The 20779-nt window shown below is 40.0% G+C and overlaps 1 protein-coding gene across 2 annotated transcripts; it reads right to left on the bottom strand.

Annotated features, from left to right (window-relative positions):
- Window positions 1-5771: 5771 nt before the first annotated feature.
- On the bottom strand, window positions 5772-10991 carry LOC122838383 (diencephalon/mesencephalon homeobox protein 1-A-like). 2 transcript variants are annotated; one of them, XM_044128993.1, is made up of 5 exons: window positions 10795-10969; window positions 8878-9042; window positions 8528-8706; window positions 7993-8449; window positions 5772-7882 (listed from the first exon to the last, which is right to left on the bottom strand). In XM_044128993.1, the coding sequence occupies exons 2-5, from the start codon at window positions 9029-9031 to the stop codon at window positions 7464-7466; spliced, it is 1209 nt and encodes a 402-aa protein (XP_043984928.1). In that variant the 5' UTR covers window positions 9032-9042; window positions 10795-10969; the 3' UTR covers window positions 5772-7463. The 2 variants fall into 2 exon arrangements, with proteins under 2 accessions (XP_043984928.1, XP_043984927.1); XM_044128992.1 differs by having other exon boundaries at window positions 5773-7882; window positions 8878-9045; window positions 10795-10991.
- Window positions 10992-20779: the final 9788 nt, after the last annotated feature.

Here is a 20779-nt window from a genome sequence, read left to right as displayed (position 1 = left end):
CACTCTGTCTTCCTCCTGCAGGCCAAAATCATGACTGTTATGATAACGGGTCACTCTAAACTGTCCTGCATGTCAGAAAGTAGTTCAATGCTGGTGTTGTGTCAATTCATAATTTTCTGAAATGTGGGGTTTAACAAATAGTTACATTTTCCCACTGCTCTTTCACTTGCTTGTTACTTGAAATTAGGCCATGGGCTAAGATTGTTCTACGTTGTTCTCTTAATTCATTACTCAGTTCACTGTTACTGACATTATAACTGGTTTTTAAGTTTAATATAATGACAAACAGTCTAAAACAGTACATCATCTTGAAAAAAATAACACCTGAAAAATGTACTTATACAGGATATGAGTATTGCAGTGCAAAGTTTCCAGCTTAACAGGTTTTGCCTAAAAAGTTCCAAAAGAAAAAGTGACAATAGTTTGGAAAGTTAGCTCTCTGGCCAAGCCGAAGCTGTTGTAATCAAACAGCAGAAGCATCCAGCGGTCCCAGGAGGACAAAGTGTTCTTTCATGTAACGTCTCATTGATAAGAGCAGCAAACACCTCATTTACAGCAACCTTAGGCTATAAGATCAGGTACTTTAAAAGCCATCTCAACATATTCAGACCTTGCCTGTGTGCAAGCAAACAAAACACCTTTATATCAACACAACTAAACTAGGATGATTCTGTCTTAATGTCCCATTTCAGGGACCGAGGAGCCCAATAGTCTTTATGACTCTGTAGAATTGCAGCTCGTGATGTTAGACACAGCGGGGGGCGCTTCCTGCCTTTCAGATGATCAGAGAGACAAGTTCGCCCTGCAACCAGAGCCACTTACAGGCGACATCAAGAAGCTGCGAGATTGGCAGCTTTTTCGTCTTTGGTCCATTTCGTCAGCCATTACTACCAGCAGAGGCAATGTGCTGTGGAGGAGCAGACAGGGGAGGGGAGGGGAGGGCAGATTAACAGAGAGCTGATACAGGTGTACAGGCGGTATCAAACAGCAGCCCTGTCAATACAGCAGGCTCTAGATTTCTTCAGATGGGGCTGGGCTCCTTGAAGTGTAGCCACTGATTTAACTATGACAGGATTAACTGGAGCTCCGTATGATTTCCTCAGATTCTGTGACTCAACAATTCAGTGATCCACACTCTATCGGCTTTGAAGGCCCCTATCCCAAGTTTCAAAGGCTTACCTTCGGACAAGGTGCATTCTTTTCTCCCTTGCGGTTCCGCTTTCCAGCTTTTCTGCTGCATTCAGTTGTTCGCCAGCCTCCGCGTTTCACACCGACTGCGGCGTCGTCCCTTCTCTGCACATCTGCTAGGTTTGGGGTTTCCTTTCTTCCCTCCAGCTCCTTGCTTGGCCCAAGGCCCTTATAGCCAAATTGGTTTACATTGCAGAGATAAATGCTCTGCAAATGCGCTTAAACACGTACAGTAAAAAATGCAGACAGTGCGTGTCAGGATTATCACCCTAGTTGGAAGGGGGGAGAAAGGAGAGAGTCTCTGGCACAAAGCTGGGGAGCCGAAGTGGAGCCTGCAGATACAGTCCATCTCATCCACTCCTCAGGAGGAAAAAAGAGGAGGATTTAGCATTTGCATGCCAGTCTGTAATTCCTGGCATTATATAACTTGTCGACAACAATCAAACTCCTGTGGCATTGTGGAAGTATTGTTTCACAGGGGCGAGCAATGTGTGGAGTTGCACTTTGCTGGGCTGGTGTTGCTCGGGCCAAGATGCGTGACAGAGACCACCAGGTATTTCAATAGCAGCTCCTAACCTAAACAGCATCAGATTACATGGATTTTGATTTTTACCATTATTAGTTTTAAGGTAAAACGCTGCTGCCTTGAGAAGGGGTGGTTAACATGAAAATACCTAAAATCTTTGCACAGATCAGGTTTTGTTGACTCACCATGCAACGTGCGATGACACACAGACAATCCCTTCTTGGAAATGTGTGTGTACTGTCAACAGTAGTTGAAGTGTGCAGGAGGAGGCATTGCTTCCAAACATGCTGTGGTGCATTTCCATTTTTCATAATCTTCATTTTAACCCTTAAGGAGTATATTTCTTAACAACCACAAACGGTGTATTCGACTGAGCTATAATGTGATAAACCAACACAAAATAGTGCATAATGTGTAAAGAGATTGAAAAATGGTTTTCATAAAACTTTAATACTTCTAAAGTTTGACATACTTTCCCAGTCATTCATTCAACAGCTACTTCTCCTTTATTTTTTGCAAACTAGTTCAAGATAAAGTTAGACTGCATGGTTAGTCTGTGAGCAGTTTTAAAGCCTTGCCAAATTTTATCAGTCGGATTAAGACTGTACTTTTACTAGGCCATTCTAAAACCTGGACAATGTTTTCTCTGAACCATTCCACTGCCTCTGCCTGAATGTTTGGGTTCATTGCTCAACAACAATGAACAATGCTGCAGCCTAAACAGATATCTTCCACGTCTGACCCAAAGTATATTCCCATGGCATGATTATGCCACCTCCATGTTTAATGGTGAGTAAGGGCTTTCTTTTTGCCCGTATTCCTTAAATTTGCAGTATTCAGGTCAGGTCAGTTCAGAATCTGAGGGCAGGACTTAAGAACTGATGTTCAGACTTTCCACTGAATTTGAAAGAACCTGGGCAATTTTGCTAAAAATAATGTGCAAAAATAATTCAATCTCAATGTGCAAAGCTGTGATTCTGAACATCAAAACTGATGTTTTTAACATGGGCCTCTCACTATTGATAGCAACCAAACCTCAGTTAACAATGAAATAAAAAATAACCATCAGAAAAGAATGGCTTTGTTGTAGAAGGATGTGTTTTGAGGCATGAATTGATGATTTACTATGACATAATAGGAAACATGCAGTAGAAAATGAGCTTTCAATATTATTTTACACCAGGTTTTTAGCTCTCCCTTTTCTTCAAACAAAATAATGAAGTCAATGACTTTTTTTGACTTGATAATTCATATCTAGACAATTTAGGCCTAAAAAAATCCAACCTATAATTATTATTAAAAATAAAGGAGTTAGACGAGTCTACGAGTGCGTACGAAACCGTCCCACAAATCTGTGTAGACAGCCAGAGCTTATCCAGAGTGGATTCAGCAGAAACAGCTTTCTTCCTTCCCACCTGCTGCTGCTGTCGTTCCCGTTTGCCTGTCTCTGTCCGTCGGCTTTAGTGTAAAAAAAAAAAAAAAAACTCCACATGCTCTTCTTTTTTAGATTTGGATGTTTAACTTCCAAGAAAAAAAAAAAAAAAAAGGACTAGTCACCCCCTCTACCCCGCCTCCATAAGGCCCCCCGTCTTTTTCTTCTTGTTCCCTTCGACCAACCCCTCTCTGCGTATCGGCACAGTCCTCTCTTAGACCTCCCCACACAAAGCTGCACAGAAATCATAGCACACCATTCAATCATTGTTTTTTCCCCTCTCTCACCCCTTTTTTATGGTCCCACTAAAGGTTTTAACCGGGCAGAGAAGGAGGGCTGTCACTGAGGAAACCTTAGCCCATTGATGAAGTGACAGGAGCTGCCAGAATATGATCCTAATCCTGTTTCCAGCATTCTTTTAGCCTGCTGGCATCGCAATTCCTCCACACATTCTCTTAGCTGTCAACTAGGAAAATCCCTCTAATAGTGCATTGCCCAGATACACATCAAAGAGCTCCTGGAAACCTTCAGCAGCTTAGCTGCCATAGACACACTCACACAGCATTCCCGTTACCTCACAGCCACATGAGTCTCAAAGGCACGCAGAAAACCCACATAATCACGACAAATTGACCACACATTTAAGTAGCATGTTTCAGAAAACCCAACCGGGTTATGGATAAGCATCATCAATGCACTTTAATATAAAGTTTTGTGCTCCACTTTTACGCTTATATCATCTTCTCTATTCGACAAGCGTTTCTATGGACACGAAGCGAGATGGAGAGGAAACGAAAACAGGTGTCTGAACTTCGCTGACTCCAGAAACCCTTTCAGTCCTATTTTATCTCATTCTATTCTTACTTAATCCATCGATATCCCAACCAAAGGTAATCTTCTTATGGCAAGGCATTCTGTTGCGGTGCAGCCAAACCTCGGCTGACAGGGTGGGGGAGGACGGCAGGGCGGCGTGTGAGGAGTGGGCGGGTGGATTGGAGACTCTTTAGAGCCTGACACTTTGCTTCAGTCATTTCATGTAGGATTAGTTCTTCTGCTCTGGGTGAACAAGTGGCAGCTTCTCCCCTATGTGGTGTGTAAACCCTATTGCTGAGGATGGTAGACCCCCTGTGTCCAAATTATTTATGGATCATCAAGGTGTCTTCGGTGGAACGTCTGTACCTGAATCAGATTTGCACCACAAAAGGTCTGGAATCACAACTGTTTAGTGTCATTTTGGATGACTTGCAAAGTACAAGTTGATTCTGTTGAATCTCAACAAAGATTTTAATAATTTTGTTCTCATTTTTGAGGGTACGGTAATCTAAAACACCTAAAGTTCTAGAGCTTTGAAAAAATTATCTGAATTTTGTGACTGATTTTCAATCTAACTTAATCTAAAGCCGATACAGATTTAAGCTAATTCTATTTTTTTTTCTGTAAATGTTTGCTTTATAAGAAAAACATTCTAATTATTTACTTGTAGCCTTCCTGCTATGAATGGTCATGGAATATTTTTGCTCTGAACAGAGCAATATCACAGTTTGCCTTCCAACCAAAGTTATGCCATTTTAAAATGAAACTCATCATGCAATGGACATTTAAAAATTGGCCTTAGCATCTTACATTACTTACATTAACAATTAGTATGACTAGCTTAAAGCGGTGGGTTCTATTTTTTTTAAGCGAGGTTATGTGAAGTCGTCTATAGATTTTTACTTTTAGTAGAAATACGTCATATAACCGTGAGATTGTTGGAAGGGTTAAAAGATCCTGAGAGTGGTAGATAGACACTACTAAGCACGCTTGTGATGCAGTCCACCTCACAGGTTGATTTAGAGGATCAGCTGATCATGAATCTGCTGGAATCATTTTCAAAATAAACTAGAACTAAAACCAAATTCAAAAGTTTCTCCTGTGTTTGGAGAGATGGAAGATGGTGACAGGTCGCACTCGCAACTGATCTTGTGGACTGATTCAGCCGACAGCCGAGGTAGATTCACACAGAAACACAGAACTTGTTCGGCAAAGCAAAGCAGCACCAAACATGACGACAACTTTTTGCGGAAATGTGTAGCCTATTTTTAATGTCTACTACCATAGCTATTTGTTTGAACATTTTAATGTGACTTTCTTTGAACTGCAAAAGTCAACTAAAAGAGTCAACATATGTGGTTCAAGAACTTATTACAACTTTTTTATAAAGCTGACTTCTTCCATCTACAAGTAAGGGGCATATTATCAATAATTAACCTCACAGAACCTCATTTACAAAATATTCAAACTATCCTTGTAGTGAACTGTAAAGAATTGACTGAGTATTGCCTGTAGAGAACGTAAAGCCTTTTTTTGTTGTTGTTTTTAATTTTCTTGTACAAGCACTTTGAATTGTCTTTGACTGAAATGTGCTGTACAAATAAAGTCGCCTTGCCTTGCCTGGCCTTACCTTAACAGTGAGAGAGGCAAGCTTTGAAAGTCATTTCTTTCATATACCAAAAGTCTTGCTCTCTCTTGCTTACTTCCAGCCTTAATTAATTAGAAACATGCCTCAAAATATTGTAGAAAACACAATATGTTTTTTGCATCTCTGTTCTTTTATTCTTTTTAACCAATGACACAGAAAATTGTTAACTTTTTTACTTTGCAAAAACATCCACCCTAAATAGTGATGTTGTCAGCACAACTCAGCAACACTTAGGTGTAGTAGGGTAAACTTAGGTTCCAACCAGCCGGGCTGGAAGCAGCTAATTTCAGTGCCCTGCTGATTTTTTTCTATTCATTCCTGATAAGCGCTGCAGGGGCCTGGTGCCTAATTCCAGCAGGTTACTCCATCACAGATCAACTGGAAGTACAGGACAAGTCATCAAGCACTTATTAGTATTAAGAGAAGTCAATTGAACTAATGTTCCTGTTTTGGACTTTGGGGAAAATGTGTCCAGAGACGACCCACAAACTCATTGCAGAAACATGCTGGCTGAGATTCAAATCAGAAACTTCTTTCTGCAAGAGAACAGTACAACCATCTCACCGTTGGTACTTCTCTATGATAACTTCTTCTTGTACAAGGTAACTTTTTCAACAAACAGGGTAAAAAGAGTCAGAAGTAATTTTTTTTTCTTCAAAGAAAATGCTTGTGTTGTTAACTTTTTCTCTTTCTAATGACGCCTCAAATAATTTTTTTTAAAAAGATCTGACTGAGTTAGAAAACTAAAATGCATCCAAACACAAAGTTCCAAGCAACGACACAGAGAACACTTCATTTACAATTTATTCTCTTGTATTGAACAGATAAATTACTCATATTTTAACCAACTGACAAGTACATGTCTTTCATCTACAGTGATATATAATACAGAGATGCACCATTTGCCTCTTTCTGCTGAAGCCACTGGCAAGCACAGAAACGTTGGCAACTTTCCCCCTGTATTTTATTTATGTGGTTGCTTGAGGTTATAATTGGGAAAGACATTTATTTATTTTTTCTCCAAAACCCTTTGCGCGAAAGTTGATTTGGGGTTCCGTTGAAACCAGTCAGATGGAGGTAAGCATTGGGGATTATTTACAACACTCCATTTAGTCCAAGTTGAGAAGAACGCCTTCGAACAAGAAGGTCTCAGAAAATGGCTCAACCTTTATTTTGTGGTGTCGGGTCTTTTTCTGTTCCCACGATAGCTGTGTTGGGTGGCTATACAAGCCAAGCTTATGAGGATCTCATGCATGCACATGTTACGTTCAAGGGATCTTGTAGAGTTGCAAGATATTTTAGAATCTCAGATGAACACTGGGAGGATTATTTGTCCTGACTTGATCATGGTGTGCACCAGCTGATACAGTTGCCTTTTCACAGTTGATGAAAGTAACATCCTCTTCAGTCTCATCTACCGGCAAAACGGGATTGTTATGGTTGTTATCTCTTAACTCCATCCAGACCATGTATTCCTCTTGTCTTTAAGGAGAATGACTATGATGATGATAATGAGGCAATAGGAAATTGTGTGCTGACAATCTATATTGAAGTAGGTCCTCCAAAGTGTTAACTTTAGCTCAGCTTGTTTATTTTGTGAACATTTTCTTTTCCCCTGTTAACCACTGAACTCTGGTTTTCACAATGCAAATTAAACATCAGCAGTTCATGTGATGTTTTTACTTGAAAATTAGTATGGACATTAGACATTTGATCAGCAAAACATCTCGTGATCAAATTGGAGGTAACACTGATGCGTTCTTGGGCTTCTGCAGAAAATCTTCTTGGATGTACGAAATTACTTTGAGAGGTCAAAAGAAAAGTTGGATTGTTGGCCTGAAATGCAGCCAGGTTCTTCAGTTGGGAAGCGTGTCCAGTCCCAGCGACGCTGCGTGCTGCTTGGCCCTTAGCCGGAGGTTCTCAATGCTTGTAGTCTTGCTGTTGAGGCTTCCCGGGAGGCTGCCTGGAGCCGCCTGCAGCAACGGGCTGTTCCACACCTGCTGGGCTTGTGATAGGGTCTGGTAGTAGGACTGGCAGGGCAGTGAGCCCAGTGGGGAAGGCATGTTGACATTCATGCCCAGGTAGGGCAGGGAGGACGGTGCGCTCATGTCAAAGGACGGGTAGTGCACCAGATTGTTTGTGGCTGCCATGTGCTGCCGAAACTGTTCCTGCAGTCGAAAGAGGCTGAGGGGAGACGAGGCGTAGGAGTTACTCTGAACCAGCCCGCTGGTTACACTGCTGGAGGTTGGCAGGGCGGGGGAGCTCAATGGAGAGTCTGAAATATAGAAAGGGAACAGGAACTTGTAGTTTGTTATTTAAATTATTGTTTAAATTAAAAACAATCAATCTCAAAAGTAAATGCATTAGTTTAACTGATGTTTGTACCTGATGTGGGACTGAGTCTCTTGCAGAACGGAGAGCTCCTTCCTGCCTGGAGAGACCCGTCTCCTTGCACCTCCTCCCTGAGTTTCACCCTAGACTCCCTACTAATTTCCTCCTCCTCTCGCTCAGCATTATCTTCTGTTGCTGACTCGCTGTCTGATGGCTCTGGGGACGTGACGTTGACTTCCACGCTCATCTCTCCCGGCTGAGGCCGTGCTGCGGCCAGCCGCTCTGACTCTGAGTGACAGGATGAAGAGGAGGAAGGAGGAGGAGGAGGACTGCGGACCTCAGGAACCACGGTGGTGGTGGTGGTGGTGTTAGGAGTATTTGTGAGGTCTGTTTTAGAGTCTTCTGGTGAGTCTTCAGCAGCTCCCGACGCTTCCTTCTGCTTCTGTAGCTGCTCCTTTTGGAGACTGCGCTGCTTCTTGCGAAATTTGGCTCTGCGGTTCTTGAACCAGACCTGGCAGGTGGATGAATAAATTAGACTACCAAAACTAAATCATATTTTTATGCCTTTACGTGGACGTCCTCTTTTTACCTGCACACGGGCCTCAGGCAGGTTGGTGCACATGGCCAGGCGCTCCCGCATCACCACATCAGGGTAGTGGGTCTTCTGGAAGGTTTTTTCCAGAGCCTCCAGCTGTTGCGCGGTAAAGGCTGTGCGACTGCGCCTCTGCTTTCTGTGCTGGGAGCCATAGCGGGCCTCAAGGATAATGTCTTGAAATGTACAACCGTTGAGAAAGAAGAAACATGACCAGTTTAATTCAAGGGACTGATAAGTCAAGGGGGGAGGTGAGCTCCTGGCGTAGCTAAATACGTTGCTTAAACAAGCGAAGCCTGTAAAAAGGAGAGAAATATAAAATGAGAAAATATGCAACTGATTCTTACCTGCTAGTCTCTCTGCAAGGGTTAACGCATGCACTGAGGGTCTGTAGTCAGGTGCATGCTGCGCTTGCTGCGCCGCCTGTTGGTGAAGGTTGTACATGGCACTCAGGGAATTCATGGCGTGCAAAGAGTAGCCGTTCACCCCGTAGTGCTGCATGGCTGACGATACTTCTGCAGAGAGGACAAGCTGCTGTTGGTCCTTTTTACTTAACAGATATTCAATTAAAACATTTACAAAATACACATTTTGGAATTTGTTTTACTTTTTTATTTTTTGTAAAACACGTGGAACTGAATAAATTCAACTGTCAACAGGTTAAATGGAGGCGCTTTTTAGTTTATGCCTGGTCAGACAGTAAATAAGGATGATCTCTGATGAGTTTAAGTAGATCTAGAAGAATATTCTTAATAGCGAAAGTTTTCAGGATGTACTCTGTAAAATGCACGAAATATTGACAAGAAAAACAATCTGATCTAGTAACCAAAAACTCAACATTTTTAATGACCTGAAATAACACATCTGTGTGATTTAAAACTCGGATAGACGGCATGTTTCTTTAAAAAATGATCTGTGATTTTAGATCAAATCTGAATAAAAATTGAGTAAAATTTGTCCTTAATTAAATAGCTTATTTGTACCTTAGTTTAAAAAATAAGAATTATTATTATTATTATTATTATTATTATTATTATTATTATTAATAATAATAATAAATTAAATTTGATTGTGTATAATAATAATAATAATAATAATAATAATAATAATAATAATAATAATAATAATAATAATAATAATAATAATAATAATAATAATAATACAATATTTTCAGGTGTTTTTCTCCGACCTTTACACAAGTTTAAGTGATCGGAGCGGGGATGTTCAAAGTGGAAAGTTTTTAACAAAACATATTTTTGCTTTGTGAACTCACTGACTATCAGATCTGCAGTCTGCTATTGATATAAAGTGAAAAAAAAATATATATTTAGACTATTTTCCTTCTTAGCTCCTGGATAGTCTTGACCAGACTGGGAAACGGCGTTTATCACAATCTGTGGCGGGTCCCAGGTCAGTTTTAGACGCCTGCAGGCTGACGGGACAAACCGTGACGGGTCGTCCAGAGAATTATGCACAGGATTCCCTGTTGGGTTCCCTTTTTTAATGCGTCTGCAGATAGGTTTCAACTTTACAAGGCTATTAATTTATCATCAGCCCTGACGCGTGAAAGGTGGTCCACATGCGTGCGCTTCGTGGGTCTATGTGATTTAAAAGAAATGCTGGACTCATGCAATACAACTTCTTGTATTTATTTACTTTTTTTAATTCGATTTCATTTTATTTTTATTTTATGCAATTGCTCTAGAGGGAAATTAAGAAACACACCTGCCTTGAATTATTTAATCTGTTCAATTTTCTTTCAATCTGCGTGTAAAATGTGACACAATACTCTTCATTCAGGACAATGTCACGAAGCCCCGGGCTCTGATTATAGCCTAATTATGCTTATTGCCGTGGATTTATGAGTTATGCTGCATTTAGTAAAGAACCGCCTCGGGGCCGGAGCTCAGCGTGCAGTCGTCAGTTGAGCATCATTATTTATTTCAAAAAGGGTTGGGATGTAAGGCCAGAATTATAACAAAAACAGGCAATAAATCAACCTAAAACCGTGCGAGATCATTTAAGAGTTGGGTGTAATTTACAACTATTAAAAGTTTTATTAACATCTGTAAACTGACGTCACAATTTTTTTATTTTTTTCTTTTTTTTTTTTTGGAGATTTATTTTCTCCCTGAAATAAAATTGCTTGATAAGAGCGACATTTTAAAGGTGAAAATAATTCACTTTGTTTGAACAAATTCTACAAAGAAAAAAAAAAGTAAAATACCGGCACAGCATCAACTCTGATTCAGCAAACACCTTACCTCTTTTTGTCCGCGCAATTTGTAGGTTTCTCCGCCGGAATAAATACTCGCTTATCAAACTACTTCTTCCCAAAGTTAGGCAGCCGCCCTCTCATTTTCTTCGCTCCCGGTTTTCCTTCGGTTTGATGTCTTGAGGATAGTCCGCTGCATGCGTTTCGCTCCGCTGTCCCCTCTCTCTGTGCTGTGGCTATGTGGAGGATGCAGAGCTGCCATCTACGGGCTTTTAAAGCGCTCCGGGTGGGGTCACCGGGGACGCACGGAAGCTCCGACTGGTGCGCCAATCACGTCGCTTTCCTCCTCTTTATCCTACCGAGGCGTGCACCTCCCTGTCTGTGGACCCCCAGTTTAACATCACTACATCTGAGCTGATTATACAAGACAGATAAATAGATAGAAAACATAAATCTCTGTTTTTTTTTTTGGGGGGGGGGGGGGTTTTTTTTTTTTTTGTAATCATTATCCTGCTAATTGATAAATGCAACTATTCTGGAGATGTAAACAACTTTTACTGAGAATTCCTAAATCAATCAATAGATGCATAAGTCTAAACAAATTAACGACTTGCCTGTCTTTATGATATATATTTCTTTCTTTTTCAGAAAAGCAAGTGTCGAACTGATGTTTTCCAACTCGTTACCTTTTATCCTTTTATCAAAATGTTATTTCTAACCATTATATAGTAGCTCCCGCATTTGAATTTACAGTAAAAAATGTTATATTAAACTACAGCAGAGCATCTGACAGCAGTTAAAAGTAATAATATAAAAACAAAGCAATCCAATAAAAAACTGCTGAAGATGCTCGCTTTATTTCGTTACATTTCTTAATTAGCTTGTACAAGTACAACTTGCTTCATTAGTCTTCTTTAAATATAAAAAAATAATTGCCAATCAACACAAATAATGCATTAAGTATTAGATTCGTTTTATGGTCATAAGTTAAATAAATCTTAAGTTCCGACATCAAGCAGTTCCGTCTAATTTTGAGTCAGTGTAAATCTAATGAGACGTTTGCGTTCAGTGGAAAAGATCCGTCACACGCGTGGTAATTAAATGATATGCAAATATTAGGCTCAGGTTCGGCCTTTATGCGCTCTAGCAGTGCGCGCAGATCGGCCACTTTCGGGTTAATGCCGCGCTTTTAATTTTCCCTCGCAGCGTCCGCGCAGTGTGGTTGGGAAAGCGGCTGAGATGGAGAGATGCAGGCAGCCCGGGCTGCTGCTGTGCCGCCAGCAGCTCCCCGGGCCCCGCAGGGATTTGGGTTAGGATTGGGTAGACAAGACGCCATTTCACCCCTCTAAAAAATGTCTTAAAATGACTGCTGCTAAGAGGATTAAAACAATAATACACCCCTCCACCCTCCCTTCTTCTTCGAGGTTTTTTAGAAAAGATTCCTTCTTGCGAGGAAAAACCGTTTAGGCTGGAATTAAGGGCAGCGAAAGTAGCCTTTTAATGTAAAGCCTGCATATTTTTGCTGAATTTAGAGAGAAGGAAGCAGGTGGAGAGAGAAGAGAAGAGAAGGGAGGCTGAGGTTAGACATTCAATCCCGGTATCTCAGACTCCTGAAAGTGATGTGTGTGTGAAAATAATTTATTGAGCTGCTACTCTGCTCAGTTAAAGTTATGTGATATTTTCTTTTTTGTTGTTTGCTTTATCAGTCTAATGGAAGGCTTCACAACGTGTTAGAAACATACAGTCTAAAGATGGCTGCTGCTACAAGTGGTTAGCAATCCCAACATTTTGTTTTATTTTTAACGTAATCACCTAAAAAAATCAAACAAGTATTTATTTAGGCTACACATATTTTCTCTCTCCATTTTCCTTTTTGTTGTTTACTTTATGTTTTCTTCTCCCTTTTTGTTGTCTGCAGCTGCTTCGCATTTGGGCCTAAAGAGGGAAAAATTGGATTAACTTGTGAACCGATGGACATAAGAACTTAAACTGGAGGTAAATCTGAGCAGTGTCTCTTTGTGGGAACCGTTTCTAAAGCAAAATAAAGCGAGAAGGAATTCCTCTCAGCTGCTCTTCCTTAAATCAGCTTTCCTACGCGACCTAATGCGGCCTAATGTCCAGCGTGGCTCAAGGCTTTCAATGAAGGAGTCAAGAGGCCCAGTTTAGAAGGATTTTACAGGCCAGCAGCAGAAGTCGGTCCTGACCAAGAAATAAGGAACAACCTTATTCTTATTCTTCTCGTGAACGGAATTAAGCGCTAAAAATCGTACAGTTTAAAAAAATTTTTTTTTGAAAAATACATTTAGCACAAGTTTATCGCCACGCATAGGTACCGAGCGCCTTTAACGATGCTTGACTACTTTTAGATCTCCCTGGTGGTCTAGTGGTCAGGATTGTCTCTTCAGCTTGTGAAAGTTTTGCAGAAAACATCAGCTGCGTTGAGAAGAACGTGCATGATACAAGTCTTTAGGGACTGACTTTGGACACAACCTCAAGCTTCTTTCTGTGGTGAAATGTAGCACAAGACAAATTTTGATAAACTTTCTCCTTAATAGATATTCATTCTATATAAATAGAAAAGCAACAATGAATGTACAACATGTGTTTTTAATGGTATGTTGATTATCTTGGATTATAATTTAAAATGAGCAAACCGTAAAAACCTTTCAGTAAAAACAAAATGGTGGAGTGTGATATTTTACATTTAATCTCAGTAGAGATGTTTACCTAAGTATTATTTGAGAATCTTTAAGTTTCCAGTGTCAGCTTGTGGAAGTATTGACCATTATTTCTATACCACTAAAACATCTGATCCTGTTTTCTTAACCTCTATTGCCTTCATTCTGTTCAATTATTTTTTTTAAAATTGCAAAGGAAAATTAAATTGTCGTCAATCTTCCTGTTGATGCTATCAAATTTTCACTATTACATAACTAAAAACTGTTTAGTAAGTACCAGCGTTTTTATCTCTAATTCTTACTTTTTTCATCCAATTCAAAAACAAATAATGCAATTTCATGGTCTAGACACAACTTGCTAGTTTCGTTGTTAATTATGCAAATAACTCTGGCAGTGTTGTTTTGTTTCGTCTTTTTTTTTGTTTGATACTTTTGATGCCTCCGATCCTCAGTGCTGCTCATAACTCTCAGATTTTGGTGGATTTCCATGGGATGCTCATTGTTCTCCTCACTCTGGCTGCATTGAAAGCTTTATCTTGTTAAAGCCTCTGCTTAGATCTGAGTTAACGTCTTCCGTCATCCCCTCGCCTCCAAACTTCTATCCCTGCATCAGGACTTTGGCAGCATAAATCAACGCTCAGACGAGGAAGCTGCTGGGATTTATAAATCATCTGCAGTTTTAATCAGGTTTATAATGCGTGCTAGTTTGTAATTTTACCCCTCAAAAGGCTCAGAGTGAAACTCTCCAACTTCAGAAGAAAGTTGATGCATTCTGCCTTCTGAGCTCATTAACTTTTATCATTAACTTTTTCTTTAAGTTTCTGCATATATTAGGTTTTATTCCAGCAGCTGTGGCCAGCTCATGCTCCCAGCCAAGGTTAGCTTGTGCTCATTTGGGTGAAATTAATCATTTTGATGCATGGTTCAGAATTGACTGCTTCAGTGGGACTTGTGTGACTGGAGTAACAAAGCAGCTTGCCACTAGCAGTCCTCTGGCTGTGTATTAGTGGGCCATTCACCTTTAAGTCTGTCCTCACCCGTGCTCGACGCCTGCTTTTAAATGAGCAATCCTTCTCGTTTATTCATAAACACTTGAAAGTGTGTTCTGTCCAGCTCCCGTCCAGCTGCTCCTGATATGGGCTACATGGTTTATGTGCATAGCATAGTGTGGACATGAACTGGGAACTGTGTTACATAAGATGAAATTCTGTTTGCTGTGCTGGTGAGTCACAAAATAAACATGAATATGCTGTTGTACAACCGTGGCAGCACTCAGCGAGAACATCGTGATGTTTCTATTGTATTTATTTTGTTGCAGCGCAGTGAACTATAAAAGCAGATTTAAAAAAAACAAAAAAACAACAACACATTCAGACAGTTACAGTTGTTACAGTAACTTTGCAATAAGGAGCTAGTTATACATAGTAATATTTCAATCTTCAGGAGGATTGCTCTCTCCAGAATAATGCACCCTGACTTTGAAACAACTTTCTTTTGCATTGTCTTGAGAATCTTGAAATATTCAAAGAAGTTGTTGAAAACATTCAAATTCCTTCTCCTTAAGGTATTTTTAAGTATAATTGTGTTTTTGTATTTAATAATGTCTTTGATGTTATCAGTTTTTGACTGATCGATCATGCTTTAACTTTCACGTTCTGTCTTTGTGAAGCATTTGTGCGTTTTTTCTGTGAAAGATGAACGCAATTTCCTTAAAATTAGCAACCTGGATCAATGAGTTGAGTTACTGTCCAGATGTGAGGTAAGCCATGAGTTTTTCACTGTATTCTCTTCCCTTGTGTGATTGAGCAGTCCCTGCCGCAACTCCTCTGAACGCTTTCTCCAGCAGACTTGATGTATCCGAGTTGGCAGGTTTGCTTCCTCCCTCTTTCTCAGAGCAGATCTTCGGTTGTGCCCCTCAGGCTGCGGCCCAGCACAAGGGTTTCTATTGTCAGGGCCTAATCCAGGGGCAACACAGCTTTAGCAACATGGTGGGATAAAAGCCCATCAAACCACTGCTTTATGGGGGCAAATCTATCCTAATCCCTCGCTTTATCTAAACAAAAGGAGAGAAACAAGGGGATAGAAACAAACTGTGCAGACATAGGGCAGGACTGGGAGCTACGATCCAAAGAAGTAGTTTCATTGGAGAAGCTAACCAGTTTTGACAGGCTTTCACTAAATGGCTGACAAAAAAATAAATAAATGAACACTAGGATTCCAGAAAATGGTGTTTAGAGATTTTCTCTCCCCTTTTCGAAAGTTAAGCTTTCAGATCCTCAAGGGATATGTTGAAATTAGAGAGATTAAATTCAAAAACATGGTAAGAAATTTTTGTAGGGGTCACTTGTCAGTGAAGACAGTTAAAAGAAATTGTTCTGGGTTTACATGGTTGATCTAATCAGGCAACAACAACAACAACAACAACAGGCAAACTTATTATTCAGCACTTTCTCAGAAAAAAATAAATATTATGGGAATTTTACACAAATTATGACCCTCAATTTGTATCTAAGGTGTAAAGCATTTACTTTTACTAAACCTCAAATCAATTTGACTCTACTTAATGTCTTGTGTGAAGACTCTTCAAAAGATACTGAATGACAGCAGCAAAGGACCAAGTCTCTTTCGGATACTCTGTAAAAGACAGTTTATCTCTGCCACCTTTTGTCTGAGCAGACCACCCTAGATAATCAGGAGACCTTCAAATTCACATGCTCCGTGTAGATGCATGTGTCGACGGAGTGTGTGTGTGTGTATGTCGGGGGGCAAATCCCATGACCCCATTTCATGTTTGCTGCCAGTTCCAATTTCTATCTTTGTGCTGCCGCAACTCGCTTCGAATCCCAAGAGTGGCGTCGGCAAATGACTCTGTGAGTTAGAGGCTCCATTTTCCACCGCAGCGCAGTTGCTCCACAAGAGGACCGTTTGCAGCCCGGCGGTCAGAAAGGCCAAGCAGAGATTGAGAGCGAGGCAGTTCTGGGTGTATGTACATAAACCACCACAGCTGGAGGGTCCTCTAAAGTGTACAGACTTGGTGACACACATAACTCACCGAGTGACAATAAATACACTGCCCTCATTCCCACACACACACACACACACACACACACACACACACACACACACACACATAGACTACAAACCTCTGGCTTTTTGAAATCTTATCTTAAAATCTTGGAGCAGAAATGGATTTGATTCACTTGCATTGTATTTGCTGTGTTTCCTTTTTGTCACTGTGTGCCCCCTGCTGGCCTGTGTTGCTGCCACATGGGTGGGGTAATTAAGAGATAATAGGCTGGGGATGTTCATAAGGGACTGAGTGATTAGTGATTCATTACATGAGCTTAGAATGCGGAATAAGAGAGGAGGGAAGTGGGATGTGAATAGGATGGCTGGGAATGCAGGAGCAGCCCGACAAATTACCGGTGGATTTATCCTGGGTAATTAACTATCACCCTGGGAAAGGGCTGGGACTATCAGTGACCTACTGTGGAGACCCATAGTCAACATGCAGGACTCTTAAGCACCGTAAAAATAAATGAAAAAAATAGAAAAGATTTTCTCAAATCTATTTTGCTTTCAGTGATTCAAATTCTACATTTGAGAATTAATGTAGAAAAAATGTATCCCTAAGTCATTTTTGGAAAAAAAAAATAAAAAAAAAAATCCCCCACTGTAAGAAACTGGAAATCTCTCTGAAAGCTCAGCAAATGTCGTTACTCACCAACTTTGGCAGAATATCTTGAAGTCGTTGTTCTCTTTGATACTTCAGCTTCCTCTTGTGTATGGAGGAATATTTGATTTTTCCAGAAATGCCCAATTCATTGAAGTTTGTAGACCTTCCTTCATGTGAAAATGTCTTAAAAGCATTTCAATTGAGTTGGCAGCTAGATTTAGACAATTTATTAGTTGGACACAGTCAAACATTTCCAGTGTGCATTGAAACCCACTACTTTTTGTTTCCTTTCTTGAAGCACTTCAAAATCCCTCTTCAAGCCGACAATTCTTAGAGAAATGGTCCACAGTTGGAAATTGAACAAAGAATTGCTGCGTTGGGAAAATATGGACCCTCTTTCCTACTACTGATCTATTTGGTACCGCGGGAAATTCAGCTATTTTAAAGAGCAGTAAAATAAAATACAATACTTCATCAGAATGCCATGGCTTGCATTAGTACTTATATTGTGTCCTTTTTAATTCAGACTCCTAGGACATTTTTGGACACCATAGTCTTCTATTGTTTAGTGTTTTTCCTCTACCGTGATATTTACAAGGATAACAAACTAATTAATCTTCTAAAGACTTCATCTACCTTACTTTAATATATGTTTCTCACAAATATCTGACTTGGTTCATGCAGCTACGCACCAAAAAATTAATACACAGACTATTGTTAGCATGTTTTCTATCTATTTTGCTAAGTCTTGTGGACGAATTGATTTATAACATATTTAAATGTGTAGCATGTGTAGACAAAACTTATGAAAAAAAGATTTTCTTCTTAAACTTAAACCTTTTGCAGTGAACACTGTAAAATTTAACAACTAGTGTTTAAGCTATGCTCTGAGCATCTCGTACTCACATACTGGGCACATTATGCAGAGCAGATCAGGATACATGAACAGACAAGAGGCTATGATTTTGAAAATGAACTAGCGTGCAGAGAATGCAGTGTGTGTCCAGGATGCAGATGCAGAGGATACACTCACAATTTTAGCATACACTCATTTAGCATCTATGCACCAAAAATCTGGAACAAACTTCCAGAAAACTGTAAAACAGCTGAAACACTGACTTCCTTTAAATCTCAACTAAAAACCCACTTGTTTAGAGTTGTATTCGAAACGTAATCAATTGCAAATTTATTGACGGAATCTGACTTGATGTTGTGTTTTTATTGTTGATTCTATGTTGCATTGTATTTTTGTGTTTGATTTGATGTAAAGCACTTTGAAATGCCTTGGTGCTGAAATGTGCTATACAAATAAAGTTTGATTGATTGATTTGAACAGGCATCAGGAGTTTCTTAGTCAGGGACTTTGATACTGGTCAAACATAATCGTCTTGTTAGCTGGATTCGGAAACGGGACATCGACTGCGACATCCGTTTGCAGGAATAGCCAGACATGTAATGTGATGTGACATTGTAAGTGTGACCCACCAGGCTGTGCTGGAATGATGAGGAATAAATTGTGATAGAATGTAAGACTGACTCTTATCAGCTCTGGTGAACATTACCTTGATTCAATAGAACATTTGTGAATGAAAAAAAATAAAATAAAAAAAAATACAGAACAGAGTTCAGTTCTACGTTGGCAATCCAAATTTAACGAAGGTAAAAAATAGAAAAGTTTGAATTGTGAAATTTGGCGCCATTACCTCTTAAAGAGTCTTTGCATGACTCAGACAAAGCGGTTTGACCCGCTATTCGACTGTCATGATCCTCTAAAGCAGGAACATCCATATTTCCATCTTTGTAGATCTTCCAAAGCCAGTCTCCCATCCAAGAATAATCCTCTCTGGTCCATATCAGCCCCACAAAGCAGTGCACGCTTACACAGAGACGTTGATTTTCTCTGTCTCTGTTATCTGATTTGGAAGCACTTAGAAACAGCTCTGAGTCTTTTCCAGATTAAAAGGATGAGGGGGGGAAGGAGAGGGGAGTCCGCCGGTGTGATAACCACTTCCCCTACACTACCTCTAAACATCCAACATCTGTCTATTGTTGTTAAATCTGCTTTAAAGCATCTGTGGGTCATATGGATTCAAGCATTTAGTGAATTGAGGCTCATCCGTTGAGCTTAAGGCACTCTGGAGTGGTACTGTTCTCTTTTCAAGTGAGAAACTCACAGAACTTCCTATTAACGTTGTTATAGTCTTTTGTTTCTGCTATTTGATTAATGGACACAGAAAAGGGCAAATGCAACAGAGTAAGTATGGACACACAGTGCATAATAATATTTCGCGTACAGTTGGTAATTTGGGTCTCCAAACAGCTGAACTTCAGTTTAATCCACCATAAACTCTCCACTCATCAACCTGTATTTTGATAAGAGCACATTAGACTTGTTAAGTCAAGCTCTTATCCATAAGCTTTATTATACAGTGTTTTATGAAATGAACATAAGGGACGGTTTTATTGTTCTTTCATAATCTGGGTTTATGCCTTGTTCTGAAAAAGCCTTCTTAGAAAAGCTTTTGCTGTCTGTAGGGAGAGAGCTGTATCAGGCATTAAGCCATTGAATGGCCAAAGATTCACCAAACTAACATGATACAAAAAACATAAAAAGAAAATTCAGAGGGAAAGTTAGGACACTGTGCAGCACAATAACTAGTCTGAACCCCTTCGGTTGAAGCAACTTCAGAGAGATGCTTTTAGTAGCCATTTACCAGCTTCTGAAATCAGAATGAGAAATGTTTTCCCCTCTCCTCACTCTCAACTGCGAGATGTTTAAAGTGCGTCTTTCATGTTCAGGCTGTTTCAAGCCAGCACACGGCATCTCAACGAAATCAAGATCTGGCCTTTGACTTGAACATGGACTTCAAATGTTCTTTGTTGCCACATCACACCTTTCTGAATCCAATCTAGATTATATACTTGGAAAATTCAACTGTAATTAACTGATTACTGGGGCCATATTTCATTTTTTTCTTTTTATTTATTTTGTATGTCTTATTGTGTTTTGTGCACCGATCACAGTAAAACCTAGAAAGACACTTGAAGTAAAAGCTAACAGGTCATGGGTGTGCTGTGGTGGCGTATGGGATAGTGCGACCCACGTTTGGAGGCCTTGAGTCGCTGGTTTGATTCCCAGACCTGTCAACATTTACTGTATGTCTTCCCTCCTCTCCTTTTCTGTCAGCCTACTTTCAAGTAAGAGACACGAGAGCCCACAAAAGACCCCCTGGAGGGGAGAAAAAAAAGAGAAAAAAAAAAACCAGGTCATATCCCATTTTAAGATTAGTTTGTATTAAAATATGTTTGTATTTCTTTTGCTGACATTCGGTCCACACTTCTTATCAATTGGCAACCAGTTTGCCGACCAGCAAACAAGTAAGAAGAAGACGAAGTCCTAGAAGTCCCTAGAGGACGGCATCACGTTTAACAAAACCATATTTTACTGGGTTACCTGCAGAGCAGCAAGGCTGCTCCCAGCAATTTGACTCTAATTACAGTCTGATGTAGGCCTCTACAGAGATAGAAAACCAGTGTGAAAAAAGTGCTTAAGAAATTACTCTTTGAGGAAGCCTGAAGGCACGGGGCTTTCTATTGGGAAAGCTGCACTTAACCTGGAGACCTAAACAGGCACAAAGCATTAAAATGAAGAACTGCTTGCAAATTCGGAGTGGAAAATG

Source organism: Gambusia affinis, linkage group LG10 (assembly GCF_019740435.1).
Source record: "Gambusia affinis linkage group LG10, SWU_Gaff_1.0, whole genome shotgun sequence".
In the NCBI taxonomy this organism is placed as follows: Eukaryota; Metazoa; Chordata; class Actinopteri; order Cyprinodontiformes; family Poeciliidae; genus Gambusia; species Gambusia affinis.
The sequence above is the reverse complement of the archived record's forward strand: the minus strand, read 5'-3'. Positions and strand labels throughout refer to the sequence as shown.

Excerpts from the sequence above, each read along its gene's own strand:
- LOC122838383 (XM_044128992.1), bottom strand. The coding sequence starts at position 9,031 with ATGCAGCACTACGGGGTGAACGGCTACTCTTTGCACGCCATGAATTCC. Across the intron at positions 8,707-8,877 it reads CCTTGCAGAGAGACTAGCAG|ACATTATCCTTGAGGCCCGC; the intron begins GTAAGAATCAGT and ends GTACATTTCAAG. Across the intron at positions 7,883-7,992 it reads GAGACTCAGTCCCACATCAG|ACTCTCCATTGAGCTCCCCC; the intron begins GTACAAACATCA and ends TCTATATTTCAG.